General features: G+C 26.1%; 1 protein-coding gene across 1 annotated transcript in view; it reads right to left on the reverse strand.

Moving 5' to 3' along the window:
• The window catches only part of LOC129608148 (uncharacterized), a 62,082-nt gene extending 42,127 nt beyond the window's left edge, over nt 1-19,955 (reverse strand). The window contains exon 1 of the mRNA XM_055519478.1: nt 19,952-19,955. Coding sequence (XP_055375453.1) covers nt 19,952-19,955 — 4 coding nt within the window. The remainder of the gene's footprint in view (nt 1-19,951) is intronic.
• Between the last annotated feature and the right edge of the window lie 429 nt (nt 19,956-20,384).

Below are 20,384 nucleotides of genomic sequence, written 5' to 3' on the forward strand. Positions count from 1 at the left end.
GGTATTTTTTTCTCCGAATAAAAGTATTAAAAATTTTGTGAAAATTTGTGGATTTCTAAAATATTTATTGAAAATATTTGTCAAAAATTAAAGTCAAAATTAAATTTTACAAACATTAAAATTGAATAAAATACCTGTAGTAAAATAACACGAATTTGATAAAAAGTTTAGTTGATCGGTTCATGAAACTTTGAGGTCGAATGAATAAGTTACATTCCCGTAGATTAAAGTGCCAGTATACGATATGGTAAGCTGATTAATTGTTCCTTTCGTAAATCAATTATTTGAACATTTATTATAGAATTCACTACCGAGTTTGTTATGAAACTAATATGGAGAGATGGAATGGTATGTGTATTGTGCATATAGATAAAATTTATATATTACTCGAATACTACTGTAACACCCGTTGCTCCTTTTTCATCCAAACGTAATTTTGTAAAATATTATAGCCATTTCGATATGGAACAAATGGGAATCGGCGAAAACTGTTAAATTTCCTCACCTCTTTTTTCTGTTACAATTTTCTTTTCAATTCATTTAATCAATATTAAAATTTAATTTTGTTTTTGTTATTTAATTGACCCTGACAATAACTTTATAAAAATTTAAAATTATCTTGATAATTTTTTTCTAATCTTATAAGTTACAATTCCATGATTACTTCATAGTTCGATGGGAGTAGGTATTATTACGTAACTTGATTTTTATTCAAATATTAACAATTTTATATTAAAAAATCAATTCAATGCCAAAACATTTTCAATAATATTGAGATTTCAAATAGAGTTCTATAACAACAGTCTTGTTTGAATTTTCTCATTCTTGAATTCAGTCTTGAATTTAAATAAGGAAAACTAATTAAAAAATCAGATGATTTTGGGGTCAATCTCCAATAGTTTCTCTGCCGCCAAGGCAAAGCCAATCAAAGACTTTCTTTGTCTGTTGATCAAATCTACACAAAACAAAGTCCAACAGGAGTTGCATCGAAGTCTTCTTCGTTTCCCTACTGAATTTATGGGTGTCGTTACTTCTAGATTGAGCTCAGATACCGCGTGTCCCGGCCCAATCAGGAGACCAGGAAGGACTCCCACTTGGTTACTGCTCATCTCTATGATTTTTCTCTAACACATATGGTCATAGTCGCCCAGAAGATCTTTAGTTTGTCGCAACCTTGAATGGTTACTTTATAGTTTTGATTTCTGCCTTTCAATTTCTTTCCCGACCTCATATTTGAGAGCTTATACCTCAAAAAGACCTTGGCCTTCAGAGGGTTAATCCTCTCAAGACAACGTCACACTATATAAAATCGAAGAACACCATTTAGAAAAGGTAATTTTTTTTTAATTAAATTGAAAGATAATTAAAGGCGCTGGTGGTGTTTTAAGGGTTAACAGAAATGATTGAAAAATTATTAAAAGCTTTTTAAAAAGTTTTCTTCCTCCTTCATCAATAAACGTCAAGAGAAACAATATGTTTTTCAATTTTATGGTGAGATTATCACTAACTTATTTCAATATCCTTGATTATCGCGATTTAAAAATTGTTTTTTTCTTTTGTTTGTTTTTTACTTATCAAAAAATATAAAAAAAAAGAAGAAAAAAGTAAAAATTAAATTCGAAAAAGCAAAACTTCCGACTTAAATTTTTAGGAATTTCAATTCACTGGTTATTAAAAATTAATTGTAGCGTAAAAAATTGACGAAAAAAATTTAAAAGAAAAAAAAAAAAGATCAGGATTTTTGTAAATTTATGGGTTAACGTTTTTTTTTTTTTTGAATCTTATGTCTATGTTTATTGTATAACAGAAAAATAAAATCCCATTTTCTTGATGACTTTGCATGTTAAAATCAAAGCTCTTGTTTTTTCCTTGCCTCTATTTTGTTTTTATCCTTTTTAATAAAAATCTTATTTAGTTCACAGTTTTTCTTTTAGTGTTATTGAAAAGTTCCCTTTTTATTTTTTTTTTCTTTCTCAATGAGGCTCTTCACAAAAACTTTTAATGAGATTTTCTTTCCATACGGGTAAATAATTAATGGTCTGCTTTCAACTATGAAAATAACAATGAAATTTTAGAACGCGTTGTTCATTTTTTGTTTTATTTTTTTGGAAGGGTTCATATTCTTATATAGAGATGGAAAGAAAGTGTTTTTTCCTTGCCTTTAATTAGGCCTGAATATTTTAAATGAACGATTTTGATTTTTTTGCTTTTAAGCATATGCAAATATTATTTGCTAATTAAATTGCTTAAAATATGCTAAGATGGTAGGTGTTTTTTCCTATTTCTTATTTTAAAATTGAAGTGTTTTGTTTAATTTATTCAAATTGAAAATAAAATTTAATAAAAAAAAAATTATTTTATTTATATACGGATTTTTTTTAACATAAATAATACATAGATCCCATATGGGATTTCATTAATGCTTCGAAAGAAATAAATTTGCAATCATGTTGACATTACCCCAAATTTCAGTCAAATAGATATGTCAAATAATGCAGTTAAGACAGTTTGTTTACAAAAAAATTTACATAAATATTCGCAATAAAACATTCGCATTAGGAGAAAATTTTTATTTAAGTCATTTTTCTTCTCTTTCTAAGATTTTATGCAAGAAAAGAGGCATTTTTCTTCTGTCTTTTATTGTATAGTTTAGTGAAAATGTTGCATAGGATTATGAAAATGCCTACAGTCAAATTTTAAGCCCACTAGCAAGCTTTAAGTTAACTTACCTAGGAAAATGTAAAATTGACTCTTAGTAGAGTTTTATTTTATGTCATCCGAATTCTCTGAAAAGTTCCTCAGTAACTTCCTGTAGCAAACTGATGTCGTTACTTATTGTGAAAAATGTAAAATCGGCGCCTACTTTGGTTTTCCGAAAAATTTAGAATCTATAAATTTTTTAGAAATTTATTGGTTATTTGAAAAAAATTTATGGATTCGTTGTTTTAACACTCTCAATTCATACATACATACGTTAAGTTTCAAGAAAATCATTTGATTATTTCTTTTTATATGCACAAAAATGTAAATTTGGCTCGTATATTTGAGTGAAAGCGTCCAGTTCTTGACACCTGACTTCCAAAAGTTAAATGGTTTCTCGCACTGTCGAACAAAGGTTATATGTAAAATTTCAAGTTAAGCTGTTGAATATATTCTTCAAAATGATCAAAAATGTAAAATGTAAAAATGTAAAAAATGGTCTCGAAAAGGTCCGTAGGTAAAATAAATTCAAATTTCAAACTTCATTAAAACCGCTTCAGCCAAACTGGAAATACATGGGTGCCCACGAAGACCGACAGACTGACATCTTGTTAAGAGCAGTTTATTTAGGCTTCTGTGTCATGGAGAAGTGTTTTTCACCGAAAACTCGATTTATGAAATGTGGTGTCATCAATGTCCCTTATTGTACGCAATGCGTTCAGTAAAAAATAGGAAAATGAGTCCTTTTCGCCTTTTATTTTTTAATTCTTCCTGTTCCTTTATTTTATCCCCCTTTCAAGTACATAGTTTTGTTTTATCAAGATTTTTGATTAAATTTTATTTGTCAAATAAATTTTTGCGTTTAAACATATTAAAGTTAATTTTACATACATACATACTTATAGCAATTTTTTCTTCTTCTTATTTTTTTTGGAATTTTTCTTTAAATTTTATTAGTAAATTGACTTTTACAACAATATTGACTTTGACAATGATATTTAAAACTATGTATGTTTTTTTCTTAGAATAACTTTTAATTTTAATAATTTTGATAAAAATGATGAAATTAGAAAATTTCTTAAGAAATCTTTAAATAATATTAAAGAATTATTATTTTATATTACTGTATGGGTATGAATAGGTTAAAGTTAGCGTAATATAAGTTATAAAATATGAATTACAAACTTGAACTGGTGGAATAGCTGTAACCTTCGCTGTCATAATCCAAAATTTATATGTAATTTGCTCTGAATCGAGAGAATGAGTGTCAGATTTCAGGATATCAGCTGATTTACTCACTGAAAATTATTTGGTGTACTTGTAGAAGATAGGTGGGATCTGTCTTCCGGAAGAGGTCCGCTCTTAAACTAAGTAATTTTACTAACATCAGAACGAAAATCTCCGAAAAATTATTTAAAATTAGAATAATTTTTTTTTTGATATTTTTCTTAAATCTAAAATAAAAGTGAAATTTGTTTTTTGTTAAATTATTTTAAAATTTATCTATTACTTTATATTGATCTGTAAAATTATATTTGACTCATTTATAAATTTAGGGATTGTTGTGCAAAAATTTGAGTATTTACTCCTTGAACTTAATAACGTTTTTTTCTTTAACTTATTTTAATATCGAATTTTATAACCTACAAAATCTATAGACAACCTTTTTTTTATTTTTGTGTTTTATTCTTTTAAAAGTCATAAAAGCACGAAATGATAGAGCTAGTAATATATAATATTTAAAGGATTTTTAAGGATTTTATTTACATTTTCTTGAATGACATAAAAAAACAAATATATTGCAAGAGGAAGAAAATCTATAATTTTATTTTTTTAAAGAAAATGTTACTTGAAATGGTTCCCTTTGTGATTTATTTCATAACGACACATAACTTGACTTTTTTCAATATTGGATTTAGTCAGATGTTATAAAGAATGCGCACACTTTGTAGTCATAGCTTTGATATTTAAATTTTATTGGCTTCGTAAACAGTTACATAAATGTTGGGTAAAAGCAACGTGGCGGATTGGTATTATGTATGGTAAATTCGTCGGCTTTATGCTTTCGCCGAATTCACAAAGAAATTTGGCGAAGGAAAGTCTGATCTGATAAGTACGCGAATTTGTTAAAACTGTAAAAATATAATTTTGATAATTTACTAAAAATGTTGCCAGTAATTTACAATGCTTACGTTGTGTGATTAACCCCAATACATAATACCAAATGCTGCAAATTTGTCCACTTAAGCTCAAATTATCGAATTTTCTTGCACATAACTAGCCTATTTATTATAAAATTTGATTTTTCAATTTAAAATTCACATCTAGAATTTTTCTCTTTTATCAGTCGGTTGCGCTGAACATAATAAAAATTGCATTTTTCTGTTTTTTAACCCCTTAAAATATTTAATACCTTTAAATTTTTATGGATTTCTAATAGGTCATAATATGGGGAAAATTTTTTTATTGAAATTCAAAAGAGAAAATTTAAGTGCTCCATTTTTTTGGTCTTTAAACTTTATTGTTGCAAAATAAATCATTTCTCATACAAACGTACGTACGTACGTATCATACATCATATTAATCGTACTGTAAAGGGAATTTGGAAAAATCCTCAATATGTGAGATATATGTAATAATTTAAATATATATACCTATAATATTTTGACTTTTGAACTTGAAAATGAGACGCATGTAGGTGTTACCAAAATATTGAATTTTATTGATTTCTTTTTTTTTTTTGAGAAAATTGTTATTTGCTGTTTTAGAACGTAATAAAAATCAATTCGATGTATTCAAGCATATAAAAGTAAGTTACTAGAAGATTTCCAGCAAACTTCCAGCAGATAAATATATTCCACAGAGATGAGTGCTAGGCTGACAGATGTTTGTTGACAGATGACTTAAGGCACGACATTTTCCAAATCTATACTACATTCGAAATATGAGTCTGCTGGGACACATATCAATTATTGTCGACCAAGTTACAGTTCCTGTAAAAATTTTCAGAAATTTTTCCGAAACTGTAATATGTAATACGATTGTAAGAATGATGGATGCGAAAGAATTCTGCCAAAAATAATTGTTAATTTAACAATGTTAGTTAATTCTTTTCTTCTCTCTTTACCATAGCGTTGATCAAAATACTAAGATAATCAATAAAAAAGAAAACAATTAAAAAATTTCCTGTTTATTGCATATAAAAACTTTTTGAAATTTTTTCTGCAAACTTTAAAAATAAAAAAAATAGAAATTTTAATTTCATTTAAACTAAATATGCATACACACATACACACCTTACATTGTATCTGTATAGACTGCTCAATTTGTGTCTTTTATTTATAGTCGTTTGCGTGTTTGTGTGAAAGTTTCTCTTCCAAAATTTCTTGGTCCTTTTTAAAACCAAAAAAATTCTTATTATTTTCTTGTATTGTGTTGTGTATTGTATAGTGAACAACTTTCCAAATTATTATGGAATCAATGATCCGAAGAGAAAATTTTAATAAAACTTTTTCGGTTCAATTCTGACATTCTTCTTTTCTATTTTTTTCATAATTTTTTGTTTTATTTTGTTGATGTTTGAAATTCAAATGAAGACGTGAATCTCAATTGAATTAAAATTAAAGGAAATTAAAAAATTTATTTTTGCAAAAAATTTTTCTTTTTTTGTTTTTTTTTGGTCGAAAAGTCTCAATGTAACTGTAAAAAAAATATTTTCAATTGTAAAAGTTTCGACCTCGAAAAAATGTTTCTCTGAAAAAGAACAGAAAACAGAAATATTCCATTAAAGTGAATAGATGGAAATTATGTGTATATGTTTATATATGTATGTATATATTTGTGTACATAAGCACTTGAAATAGTTATTAATGTAGTAAAAAGTACTTGAAAAATAATTCAATTAAAAAATAAGTACGTTTTGAAAAATTTTTTATATATCTAATTATACGAAATTCATTTAAAAGAATGGCGGAAGTTAGATTTTTTTTATTTTGTTCGCAAAATTCTATAATTTCAATGAATTTTATGAATATGCTATATTCTTTAATGAAAAAATATTTTTATTATTGCGTGTATTAGAAAAATGGCTTGTATATGGTGAAATTTATGGGTCTTCTCAAAAAGGACTAGTATAGATTTCAATCGAATTAAAAATTTAATTAGTTAAGATATTTCTAAACTACAATCCCTTTTATTACCTTATAAATCCTTATATTTCCTGCTATTACGCTATAATTCCTGCCGAAAATTCAAGAAATTTCTTTCAAATTAGCGGTAATATGTCAGTAACACAAAAATATTGAAAGCAACTGGCAATATTCATATTATATATAGATGATGACAATTTAAGTTTACAATAAAAATGGCAGTACTTAAAATTCCTTTCGAAAAATTTAGCAAAAGGACAATTCAATCCAAAGTATAGATTCAAATAATGTTGGACAATACAAAAGTAACGATCAAAAGAATACAATAAACTTTTAATAACAGCGTATAAAAATTTTTAGATTACTCGTATTTTTAATAAATTTTTATTGCTTACTTAATTTTTTTAAATTATCAGAGGTCAAACAAAACTAAAATAAAAGAAAGTTTCAAGATTACATGATAGTTTGGTGATCTTAAAATGGAAAAGTTTTTTTTTTACAACAAATAGAAAATTTTTATAGTTCGGTAAGCATTTTGTTAACAAAATTCTCATTTCAGCGGAACGCTGAGAACACGTGAGTGGATTATGTTCATAATATGCATGATTTTTTGTGCACCCTTTGAGATTTTAATTTTTTGGCATATTCAATTATCCGTTGTTTGGCAATGAGGAATTTTTTCTCATTCTAATTTGTAATCAATACTGATTGTAATCTTTTTATTAATTACGTTCTTCTGTATGTTTAAGGTATTAAAGAATAATAGTTCAGTAAAAGGACCTTTAACCATTTTAAATTTCTTTGATAGCGTATTTTAGAGGAAAAGGTACAATATACATATATAATTTTCAAATACTTTGACTTCCAATTGAGTTCAATGCGCGCTTACAAGGATTTTCATTTTTCATTTCAAACTATAAAAAAAGTTCTTCTTTTATAACTCTTTCTTATCGTAAAACTATATGTATGGAAGTTAATCTTTTTACTCTTTTGTAAAACTACAAAACTGTAAATGCATACACATTAAAGATACTTTATTGTTTGATAAAGAAAAAAAAAACACTCTGAAGTGTAATTTTCTTAAATTATATGAGTTTCCTTGAACAATACATGCACACACGCAAAAAAACAACACAAAACATAATAGTTTCAGTTAAAGTTGGATTCGGTTTCTCTTTAATAATTTCAAGGATAATTTTTTTTATTCTTTTATAGCAGTAATATAGGTGCACCATGTAAGACAAATTTTTTTCTACTAAAATTATTTTGTATTTAGGCCACATATTAAGAAAGAGAAAAAAAAAATAAAATTTAGGAAGAGCAATTATGAAAATTGTTTTTACGTCTTTGTGTTATTGTAGTTCTGCATTCAGATTTTAAAAACTTAAAGATTTTTAAAATTTTTCACTTCATTCAGTTTTGTTTTGCAATAATTTAGATAAAAATAAAATTAATATTACATTGGATTTCCAATATTTTGTGTCCAATGACTATATTGTTGTTATACTAAAATTTCAATTTCTAGAACGTGATATGTCCTAAAAAATTATCAATTTATTGAGCATTAATAAGAAAATCTTGCATGTAAATTTTGTTAAGCTAAAATTGAGATTCACATTTAGATCCAAAGAATGATGTTCCGCCCGAAATACCAACAATTCGGTAAAAAAATTCACTTGAATTTTATTGTTTATGTTAAACCAGATTTTTCTTGAAATGTTAACGTGAGGGTGACAAAATAAGCATCACAAATTGGAAGGAATTGGAAAATATCAAGACATGTGCATATGCAAATTATAATTTTCATTGCGTGGAATGACTAAAAGTGGTTGGTATATTCGAAATCATCACAGTTTTTTCATTACAAATTGAAATTTAGATTGTGTCTGTCTGTAAAAAAATATATTTGTTCATATAATGAAACCTAATGAACTTTTATAACAAACAAACAAACAAACTTTTATTCATTTGAGTTTCAAGGATTAAAAAAATTGTGATTTAAAACGATAATCGCATTTATCATTAATTTTTATTTGAGAAATTTTTGTTTTTTGCCCATTCAACATTTTCTTATCGTAAATCTACTTTGAAAATTTCATTTCTTTTTGACATTTTTTAATTATATAACTTTATGTAACATATGTTAAAAACTATACATGAAGTTGTTTGTGTGTGTATTTGAAATAGTAAAAAAAAAAGTATAAAAAATTTTATACAATTTTTTAATCACTCAAAGGACTTGTAATTTTTTTCTTATCTTCTCAATATTCTATATAAAATTTTTCGTAACTCACGTATGCTATATAAGATAATTATTACACCAACATCATGTATATCTCTACATATTGTTATTATCCCGATACTTAATACAATATAACAGTTAAAAAGTGCTATAAGAACTGTCGGATCAACTTTTTTATAAGTATTATACTATCAATTCTTAGGAGTTTTTGTTTCTTTTTTTTTTTTAACAAATGAGAATAATGGTAATAAGGAAAACTTTTATAATTACTGCGATTATTAAATTTGTTTCAAGTATTTTGTCACTTTTGGAACTTTATACAAATATTAGAAATCGATAAAAATGTAATAAAATGATTTTTTTTATTAAAAAGAGGAGAATTTTAATGAAATAGGATGAAAATTTTTTGACTATTTTGGTGTTAATCAAATTTTGCACGTCAAATCTATGCAATAAGACAATCTTAAAATAATTTAATAAACATTTTACTGATAAAAATTGGCTATCACAAAACTGTTATACTGACTATCGCAGTATAATATGACTATGACGGAATTTAAATTGAATTGACGTATTTATAGCCGAGTGTAAAAGTATAATGGTAATAAAAGAAAGTTAGACTCTGCATTTTGACTTATTTCATTGTTCTCACAAATGTGCGATTTGTATGTCCTTTTTGCCTAATAAAAGACTGTAATATTCCAAAATATCAACATTAAAAATTTCAATTGTCAATTTACAATTGTTTAATTTAATTTTACTGTGAATTTTGAATATTAAATTTTACTTTTGTTACAATTATTACAATTTCTTCTTTTCATATAACAGATAAAAATATTGTTATAATTATATAAAAATTTTGCAGCTACAAATAGAGAATGAAAATGTGGTCAAGCAATTTGTATACGTTCTCTTTTTTTATAAATAATTTTTCCCAATAAATTTTAATTTAGTGTTAAATTTTAAATTCTAAAGAGAATTTAAAAAGTTTTCAGTGCCTTAGAATGTTTTGTTGTTTTGTTGCTTTTTGAATAAAAGGACTTTAAATATCAATGGATACGTGACAAAAATAATTATTATTGTTAAACAAAACAAAAATTATTTTGTGAAAGTTTCCTCAATTTGTTTTAAATTATAGATTTTTTTTATTTTTAAACAAAATTTTACCATTAATTTAACACAAATTAAAATATTTAAGAGTTTTTGTAATTATATGCGAAGAGAAATTATAATATAATGAAATTATTTATATTATTGCATGCTTCTCCTTAATTCTCAACTAAATATACCATTTTCTTTAAAATAGAAATCAATATAATTTGCTTATAAATATTAAAGATTTCAAATAAAATGCATTTTATAGAATTTGCAAGAATTTGTCCTTAAAATAAATGGTCCATTAGTATAATAAAATTCTAATGTGTGTAATGTGTAAAGAGGTGCGGTATAATTAATTCAATTAAATACTTGTTTGTACATGTGTATAAATGCAATGTTAACAAATAAATTACCGTAATATATGAGTTACAACATAGGTATATTATATACGGTTAAAAAAAAAAAATTATCTTAATTACGTATACATATTAAGTGATTTAAGTTCAATGATGTGATGTTACAAGTAGTTTCTTAAAAATGAATATGTACATGTAATGTAAACGTAGCTCGGGCTAGTTCGAATGAGGAGTGGGAAAGGAGAGATCCGAAACGGGCCGAGTTGGCCTACGTGCACCTACGTTTAAGGGGCCGCGACAACCTAACCTAACCTTATCTGAATAGTACAATAAAAATTTTTGTATGTAACTACCATTTCTGGATACAAGTTGCTTTAAAATTTTAATCCTTTTTCAATTGGAATTTTCTCTTTGATTTTTAAATTAATTCAGAACTTTTTAAATGAATTGTGGTAAACCATTGATTTATAAAATTTTCATATCGTTGAAAAGTTGAAAGAATTATTCTCAACTGAAGTTTTTCCAGCAATAATTTCTTTGAACAGTTTTAAAATCAGCAATGAGTTTGATCTGTCTACTGCTTTGTTTATTGGTAAACTAAGCCTGTTTATTATATAATTAATTGCCAATGCAATTTTTAAACTCAAAGGGACATACATGTTTAAATTTAACACATTTATTGTTCATCTCTTTTATTATTTTGTTTAAAATAAAATTCAAAAGTTCTTCAATTCATATTCGACAGTTAATTATAAAGCCAGTTCATAATTTATTTTTATAAATAATTCTTATATATCTCAAATTAATATAAATGCAAATATATAAAATTTTTTTTTAGAAATAAAGTATTGGCGTTCTCTTACTCATCTTTTTATTTCCAATGGTAATCATATAAAAGCACACAATTCATTCTTTTAATCACATTTAAACATAATATACAGATTCCAATGTCGTTACGAATTTCTTTTTTCATATTTTAAAAGGCTATATTTAGTAACGTATACCCTAAGGTTATATTTTAAATACCCATGTTATGTTTTATCATTTAACTTGGTCTCAGTCTATCTGTATAGTCCCATTTCTGTTTTTTTAACATCATTTGAAGAAAAACCGATCTAGAAATACAAATTAAATGGATAACAAAGGATATAGAAGTAAAAAAAATAATGGTTTAAATATTTTTTTTTTCAACCTATTTCTGTCATAATACGAGTATATAATTTACGACAATAGCGATTATTTAAAAATTTTATAATAGTATAGAATCTTTGTATATGCAAATTTCAGTTCCAATAAAAGATTCTTGGTCTATATATTATTTTTTAGAAAATTGAACAAAGATATTTTAATCTAATTTTTGTCCATTTTCTTTATATCTTTGAAAATATATAGTAGCTCTTATTCTTGAAGTGCATTATAAATATTTTTATTCGTTTCCAACAATAAGAGCAAAAATTCATAATTAATTTGTACATTTCAATCTCCACATGAATTATTGAGTTTATTAAGCTAATTTCACCTGTGCCATAAGATAAATTCACCTTGAGTAATTTCCTAGTATTTATGTTGCTAGCAGATCAATTATTTAAAACTAAGAAGATGTAAAAAACAAGCTCAATTAGTGAGAATTAGTTAGGGTTAAGTTCGATTTTTGGAAGCTATTTAAAATTTTAAAAATTATTTTTCCAGCTATTTTCTATGATTTATTTTTTCATAAATTTAAATTGCTGTTACTCTTTTCCATTCACTTTAAAAATATTTTCTAAATTTTATTTTTTGTTTTCAATAAATAATTTTCAATAGAAAAGGATGTGGCACAGGATACTACGTATGTAAAATTTTTAAAAATATTGACACAAATTTCTTCGATTTTAAAATTGAACAGAAAAAAGGAAAACAAAATTCCTTGCTAGAATTTTAAATAGAAATTATTAAAATAAAAAGTTTTCCTTATAATTTAACACAGTTTTCAAAATAATAGACCAATATTTTATGGAATCCAGCAGTCAATATAAATAATGAAGTGCATGAATGTATATGCATATGTATTTTGTGAAAGGGTAAAGTAAATATAAATAAATGTTTGAACAGACTGTGTTAAAAATATATATATGTATTATAATTTTGAATATTTGAGTTAATTAACTAGTGTTAAATTCCAAACTATAGTGAGGTGATTGAATTATGTATCATGGCTTTATGTATCATTAAAATAATACCAGTGCCTGATATTATTCTAGTCATGGTTTAATAACACCGAACACTAGATAGAACAATAAACTAATCTAATCAAATAAAATCAATTAACAGTATCTGATATATACTTGCTTAGTGAGTGATGCCGAGACTACCTTCTTTAAGGTCATCTCTGATACATGTCTTTTATTTATTTGATTTATATAGGTTGTATACTAAAAATACGCATAAAATTATTATTTATTTATAAAATTTAAAATATGATATAAAACTTTTGAAATTTATTATTAAACATATTGTATTTTATAATAGTATGTCAGTAATATTAAGTTATTCTGTACATATACTTGAAATAACTTTGGCTACTTGGAAGTGTGCATACGGGTATACAAGTAATAATATAATGTAGGTGTATGATGTTTAGACGTTTTCTTGTTCTGATTTTAAAAATGCAGCAGTCATTTAGTTTTTAAAGGAAGAGACACAAGAAAATTTTGTTTTACTTTTTTGACATTGACATGATGCGGTTATAGTCGCGGGGCGGGAGTACAATACAAAACTGTTGTAGTGTTCATGAAGTTTTATTAAGAACATTATTTAGAAAAAATATTCTTTTGCAGCTGAGACATTTTAGAAATTTTTAAAATTATTTCATACCAATTATTTTTATTTACTTTCTTCTAAATAATTTGTAATAGTTTAAAAAACTTATTTTTTGAGTAACTGAATGCTGTCTAAATTTATATGTATTTCATTATGTTGTTCTCATACGAGCGTTCAGGGAGGTAGATGAGTATACCAAGACAGTAAGACTTTGATACGACCAATCGTCACTTGGTTTGAGATCAGGACATTGACATCGAATGAAAAAGAAAAACTCCGCATATTTGAAAGAAAACTTTTGCGAAAAATTTATGGACCGAGAACATTGAGCGACGAAACCTTTGTTATAAGAAGCAATCGAGAGTTAAACGAAATAATAAACAATGCAAATATTTTCAGGTTCACTAAATCGCAAAGGTTAAAGTGGATGGGCCACGTAATGCAAATGGAAGATGATAGGAAATCGAAGAATTTTTTGCAATCTAAACCGGACCAAGCAAGAAGACGAGGAAGACCTAAAAGGAAGTGGCTTAATGATGTCCAAGACGATATTATCAAGAGAAGACAATTACAAGAGAAAAACAAGAATTATAGGCAAAACCCATTCAGGGTTGTAGGCCAAAAGAAGAAGAAGTGTTATTCTCATACAATAATAGAGAAAAATTTTGAAGGAGTTTCTGTTGGAATAATAGGTATAACACACATATTAACCTGTTGTTTTCTGAAAAAATTGCCTACGTGAACTTGAAGGAATAGGTAATATATATATGTATTTAATATAAAATAAAATATACAAAAATTATTTGCAATTCATTAAATAATATCAAGGATAATTTTTATTTTATAATATTTTAGAAACCACAATAAAATATTTGTTCATTGGAAATCATTTTACGGTGCATATAACATTCAAAAAGAATAAAAAGGAAGTTCAACATACAATTATATACACCTGGTTATATAAGGTCTTGATTACAAAACCTAAGGAAAAGAAACAAAAAAAAAATTGTTTGATGTTAAACTAAATTGGTACTCGTATTTTCCTTTAAGTCCATAATTTAAAATTCTTTTGAACTTTCTTAGTTTTTTTTTTTTGTGAATGACAACAGGAAGTTGTTTATTGGCAGGTTTCATTAATGATGATATGAAAATGAAAGAAAATTTATTTGCATTTCAATAAAAGGTCAAAAAATTTATGTAAATCCTTGTTCATAAAACAATGTTTAAAGAAAAATACCTAGACTTCTTAAATTTAATTTTATTGATGAAGTGTTTTAGGATAATAAGAGCCCTTTTGGTTGTACAAGATTAATCTATTTAATTTTTTGAATAGTATTAATTATTTTATTTATTTAATTACTTGTGCTTTAAAATTTCGATAGAAATTAGTAAATTATTGCTACTAAATTCAAGTTATACTAAAACTAAAAAAAAATTTTTACATTTTTAATTAAGCAACTCATTTAATTTGTTTTTTAGGGATTTTATTAGTCATTTTCAATATTTTATTGCAATAATGGTATTTAATTGAACACAACATAATATGTGATCAATAAATTAATTTTATTAAATTTTTTAAATTGATAAATTTAAAATTTTGCTTGAATATTCTATTTAAATATCCTATTTTCCAGAAATTCATAATTATATCCATGATATACAATAACCCTATAACATATTACTACTACACTATCAATAATACTAGTACCAAATAGTGGCGTAGTGTTATAATGAATTGAGTGTCTTACAAAAAATTATATTTGCTCTTATGAGATTGAAACTTTGATTGAATGAGCTTTATGAGTTTGTTTTTACTCAGTTATAGAATAAAAAATGTTGATAATGACTACAATAATATTGTAATAATGAATTTTGTTTTTATTTTTGTCCCAATAAAAGTCAGTAAAAATAACAATTTTTATTTTCTCTTAATATACGAATATTAATATAGAGAACTTGTTGAAAGGATTTTTTTATTCAATTTCATTTCACTTGAGGATATTTTAAATAATAATGATAATCGATTTACATAAAGAATGCTTTCATTTTAGTTATTAATAATATGCAGTAATATTTATAGTAAAAAAATATTAATGAGAAAATTACCTTAGGGGAATAGTATATTTTTATGAAATTTGTATACGTACATACAAATGTAGATGTAGATTGAAACTTGAGCTATTATGATATTTTCAATCATTATTACAATAACGTAATGATTTTAGTTTGATTAATAATATTATACCTAAATAGTTAATAGTAGGTATTTATATAATGGCAATATATTATTATTTCAATTAAAAGACTGGTTGTCGTGCCAATTATTATGAACAGTGCTATGAAATGATGTTGTATATGGGAACCTACTTTGCCGTTGTGGCGGCAAATTTAATTATGATCAATTTAATTAGGATAAATGAACACGAGAGCTATTTCGGCGGGCACTGTAGCAATTAACAGTGTCTGACAGGTTCAACCATACCGATAAGTTCAAGACGGATATCCGAAAACAAAGAAGTTTCCATACACTTATATGGAAATTTCGTCCAGGTATTACGTACTGGGATGTTTGTCTGTTGAGGAAACTGACTTTGGCAGAATCAATCTTTTTACATGTAATGAATCGCGAACCTGGTTGAGAGCGTTTCATTACATGTAAAAATTGCTTCAGCGACTGTTGGCAAAGAACGAACAGGATCTCAGTTCCTAAAAAAAGTAGATCGTGAAAGCTAAGGCGTAAAAAGGATAGAGGTTGGCTAGATCAGTCACCGTTGATTTCTTCCTCAGAAAACCGTGTTGACAATTACTGTAAAAGGAATGTAATGGAAGTATTTTTCTATATTAGGTACGAACTAGGCTGTGCGGATTATTGGACGTTTTTTTTAAATTGGAAGTCACTCTTTCCCATTTATAACACTACTTAATTTAATAAAAATGTAGATAAATATTGCAAATCAGACGAATTGCACGTCTATTGCAGATTAAGTGATATTTTATAACATTAGCTGAATTGGTAGTAAAGTTAAGATTTTAATAAAATAAGCGGTATATTATGAAAATCTCCTTGTTCACGTATTGTAAAATAATCCTTTCGAAATAGATGTTCTACATTTTTTAACAAGTGTAACAGATCTTAATTACGACGATTCACAATAGTATAAAACAATTTATTCGTAAATTTTTTCGTAACAATTTATTCATATTGAAAATTTGATATTATTAAATTAATTATAAATAAATTCAGTATTGGTCTTATAAATTTTTTTAATGGCAATAATTCTAACAACATTTCTTATGCTCGAAATAATTTATCATGGTTCTGAATTTTCTATATGTAGAACAGGTTATTATTATCAAATATTTGCAAGTGTATTATTCATTTTAGAAGTAACTTTAACAAAATGTAAAAACAAACATGCGTACACAGTACACACGTAGTATGTTTTACATGACAAATATTTTGAGTTTATTAGGCCAAAGTTTTAACAGCACGTAATACAAAACTTTGATAACGAACTGTAAAATATTCAATTGGTTTTAAATTTACATTTTATTTGTTATAATTTATAAATTTTTATAAGAAATTTTTAAGATTCTATAATCACACACGCATACATGTTGAAATATTTTAGTATTTTTATCCAATAAACAAAGCGATAGCTGTTGCACGGATTACTATGATCGTGAATCGAGGCGGTCATAGTGAATTCGATTTAATTTGATTACTAATTTCGGTTCGGTTGCTTTTTTTGAAATTCGGTTCCACCGGGAGACACCGGGACGAAACCCGACACCGGGAGCTTTTTTTCAAACATTTGGAATTTTGATAATAAATTTTGACTAAAGTTCATTAACAAATTAAATAACTTTTGGAAAATAAATTGTCCCGACATTGCTTCTAATTTCAATTGAATTAAATGTTAATTTCAACAACTTCTCGACGTTTGGAAAATTCATTGAAAATATATTATTAATTCATTTATTACATTGCAATACAAACAAATTTTTAATTTATTTTAGCAAATATTTTCAAAATTTATAGCACAAAGTGGGATTCTAATTCAATTTTAATAACTTGGTTACCATATAGAACATAACATTGATTGTTTATGCGTATTATTCATTAAAAACCAAATAAATCTAGAATTTTTTTCAATTAGCAAAATTCAGAAATTCAGATGGCCGTACCTAAAAATATATACTTGACATATTTGTTATTATTAATTTTATTTAAATTGCCATGATCATGGATTTCAAATTATTCAGTATTGTTATACCCTGCACTTCGTGAAGGGTATATTAACTTTGGTATGGAGTTTGTAACTACTTGAAGGAGTCATCTGCTGTATGGACATATATATATATTCTTGCTCAGCGTAAAATTCTGAGTCGATTTAGACATGTTCGTCTGTCCGTCCGTCCGTCCGTCCGTCCGTCCGTTCGTCCGTTCGTCCGTTCGTCCGTTCGTCCGTTCGTCCGTCCGTCCATCCGTCCGTCCGTCCGTCCGATCGCACGATCGACACCAAACTTTCACAAGTTTTTTCTTTTGTGCCAAGGATGAGCCCTATTGTTATTGGACTAATTCGGACAACGGGTTCGGGTAGCTGCCATACAACTCAAAGAGTTTATTTTAAATATTTCAAGAACTAATAAAGGTATAAATATAAAATTTTGTATACATGTGTCCAATTATATTCTACACATGCTCTAAAAATTATAATGGAATAGCTGCACCGGTTCGCGTGGGTTACATACATCTCCAACAGCAAATTTTTTATATTCGGAAAAATAATAAAGTCAGATTCATGAAACTTAGCAGTCATGTGTCCAATTATAGGTCAAATATATTTTTGAAGTTTTAGAGGAATTGCTTGACAGGTTCGGGTACCTGCCATACAACTCCAGAAGCTAATTTTAAATATTTGGAAAAATAATATAGTCAGATACATGAAATTTGCCAGTTGTGTGTCGAGTTACAGGTCAGATATATTTCTGAAGTTTTGGTGGAATTGCTTTACAGGTTCGAGTAGGTCCCATACAAGTCTAAAAGCTTATTCTAAATTTTTGGAAAAATAATAAAGTCAGATTCATGAGCTCTGGCAGTCGTGTGTCCAATTATAAGTCAGATATATTTCTGAAGTTTTGGTTGAATTGCTCTACAGCTACGAGTAGTTCCCATAGAAGCACAAAAGTTTAAATATTTGGAAAAATAAAGTCAGATTCATGAAACTTGGCAGTTGTATGTACAGTTATAAATCAGACATATCCGTGAAATTTCTATAGAATGGTTTCACAGGTTTGAGTAATTGCTATACAACAACGAAAGGTGCAGAGTATAAATCAATCGGTTTATACCGACTGAAACGTTTTTACTTGTTTTTATTTTCATTAAACAACTATTAACAAATTTTTATTTTCATTTTAGAATATAATGAGTTATGTACATATACATATATGCATAATAATATGTACATGAATCCTTAAATAGAAATAACTTATTTACAAAATAATTAAATTAAAATTGAATATGAATTTTATTTGACCAATGAACCTTTCACTTCATTAATTAATTATAAAAATGGTTTTCTATTTGAATTTGGTTCATTTAATAAATAATTTCGCATATTGATATAAATAAATTGAGTAATTAGATTTAGAGGCAAAATATTGTAGAAGTTCCAATTTATAATGGAATAAAATTTATTTGTTCTTGCATTTTTTCAAAACAATAAAATATAATTATTAATAATATGTATGTGTTAATTAATGCAGCCAACTGTACTTTTTTATCATAAAAAAAAAAAAAAAAAAAAAATATAATATTTCTTAAAATAATCTAAAATTAGTATTGTTAATACAAAGTCTTTAAATGTGGTAAAAAGGATATATTGTGATTTAAAACTATACATTTTTTGTTGTAGCAGGTAGTAAAATGTTTTTAAATGATCTGAAAATAATCTAAAAATAATTTGAAGATGCACATGTTTTTTATTTTTATTGCTTAGCCTTATTTTTGAAGATAAGGATAATAAAATAGTAGGTAAACTTGAAATGGCATAAAAGATAAAGAATATTTTGAATATACATACAAAGTTAAAATACAATCAATTTAATATTTGTTATTTATCACATTATAAAAATTTCCAAAATAATAAAAATAAATTTAGTAAGAATTATGTATCTAATTACTATTAAGAAAAAGAGTGGGAGAAATATGTAATATAAATTTTTTGTATATAAACCATAGTTTTAAGGAAATAAAGGGAGTTAAAAATTTAGAATACAGAAGACACACTTCTTTTAAATTTTGACAGAGAATTATTATTGTTATTAAACGCAGGAATCCTAGTTTAATACTATAATAATTACTTGTGACGAATTTCGAGTTAGAACACGCCAGCTATTTATTTTCGAGACAGAAAGTCATTATTTCATTGAACGTAGGAATCCTAGTTCTTTGTTGTAATAATTATATGTGACAAAATAAAATCAGCGAGTACAGGAGACAATAATTTTTAAGGAAAAAATTATAATACTTTACATGTTTTGGTGACCCCGACGTGATACCGACGTGATCTGAGTTATACAATCGAAAAAGCATTACACACTCATCATGGAACAAGCAGCTAAAGATCAACTGTTGTTATCAAAGCAAATTAAGACGTTGCAGCAAACGTATTATCAGCTAGCCGAGGAAAGAAGATCGGTTAAGTTGATAAATGAAAGGATCCATAAGTTAGATGACTTGTGGAAATCATTTGAAGAAAAAGATGAGACAATTCGATTGAAGTATGGTACGGAAAAATCTCACTTTTATTTTACCGAAGAGTTATATCAACAAGTCGAATCATTATATACTACATTTCGAGAAGATTTAATGAAGAATGCCGAAGCTAAATCTAAGGGCAGCTTAGGCATTGATGAACCGTCGAATAAGATTGAAGCATTGGATGTAAATGAAGGAAGGGTTCAGTCATCAGATAGTGCTAATACAACAGAAGGAGATGACAACTCCCCAGTAAACGAACAATTACGGATAGC

Source organism: Condylostylus longicornis, unplaced genomic scaffold (assembly GCF_029603195.1).
Source record: "Condylostylus longicornis isolate FDR11 unplaced genomic scaffold, ASM2960319v2 ptg000030l, whole genome shotgun sequence".
In the NCBI taxonomy this organism is placed as follows: domain Eukaryota; kingdom Metazoa; phylum Arthropoda; class Insecta; order Diptera; family Dolichopodidae; genus Condylostylus; species Condylostylus longicornis.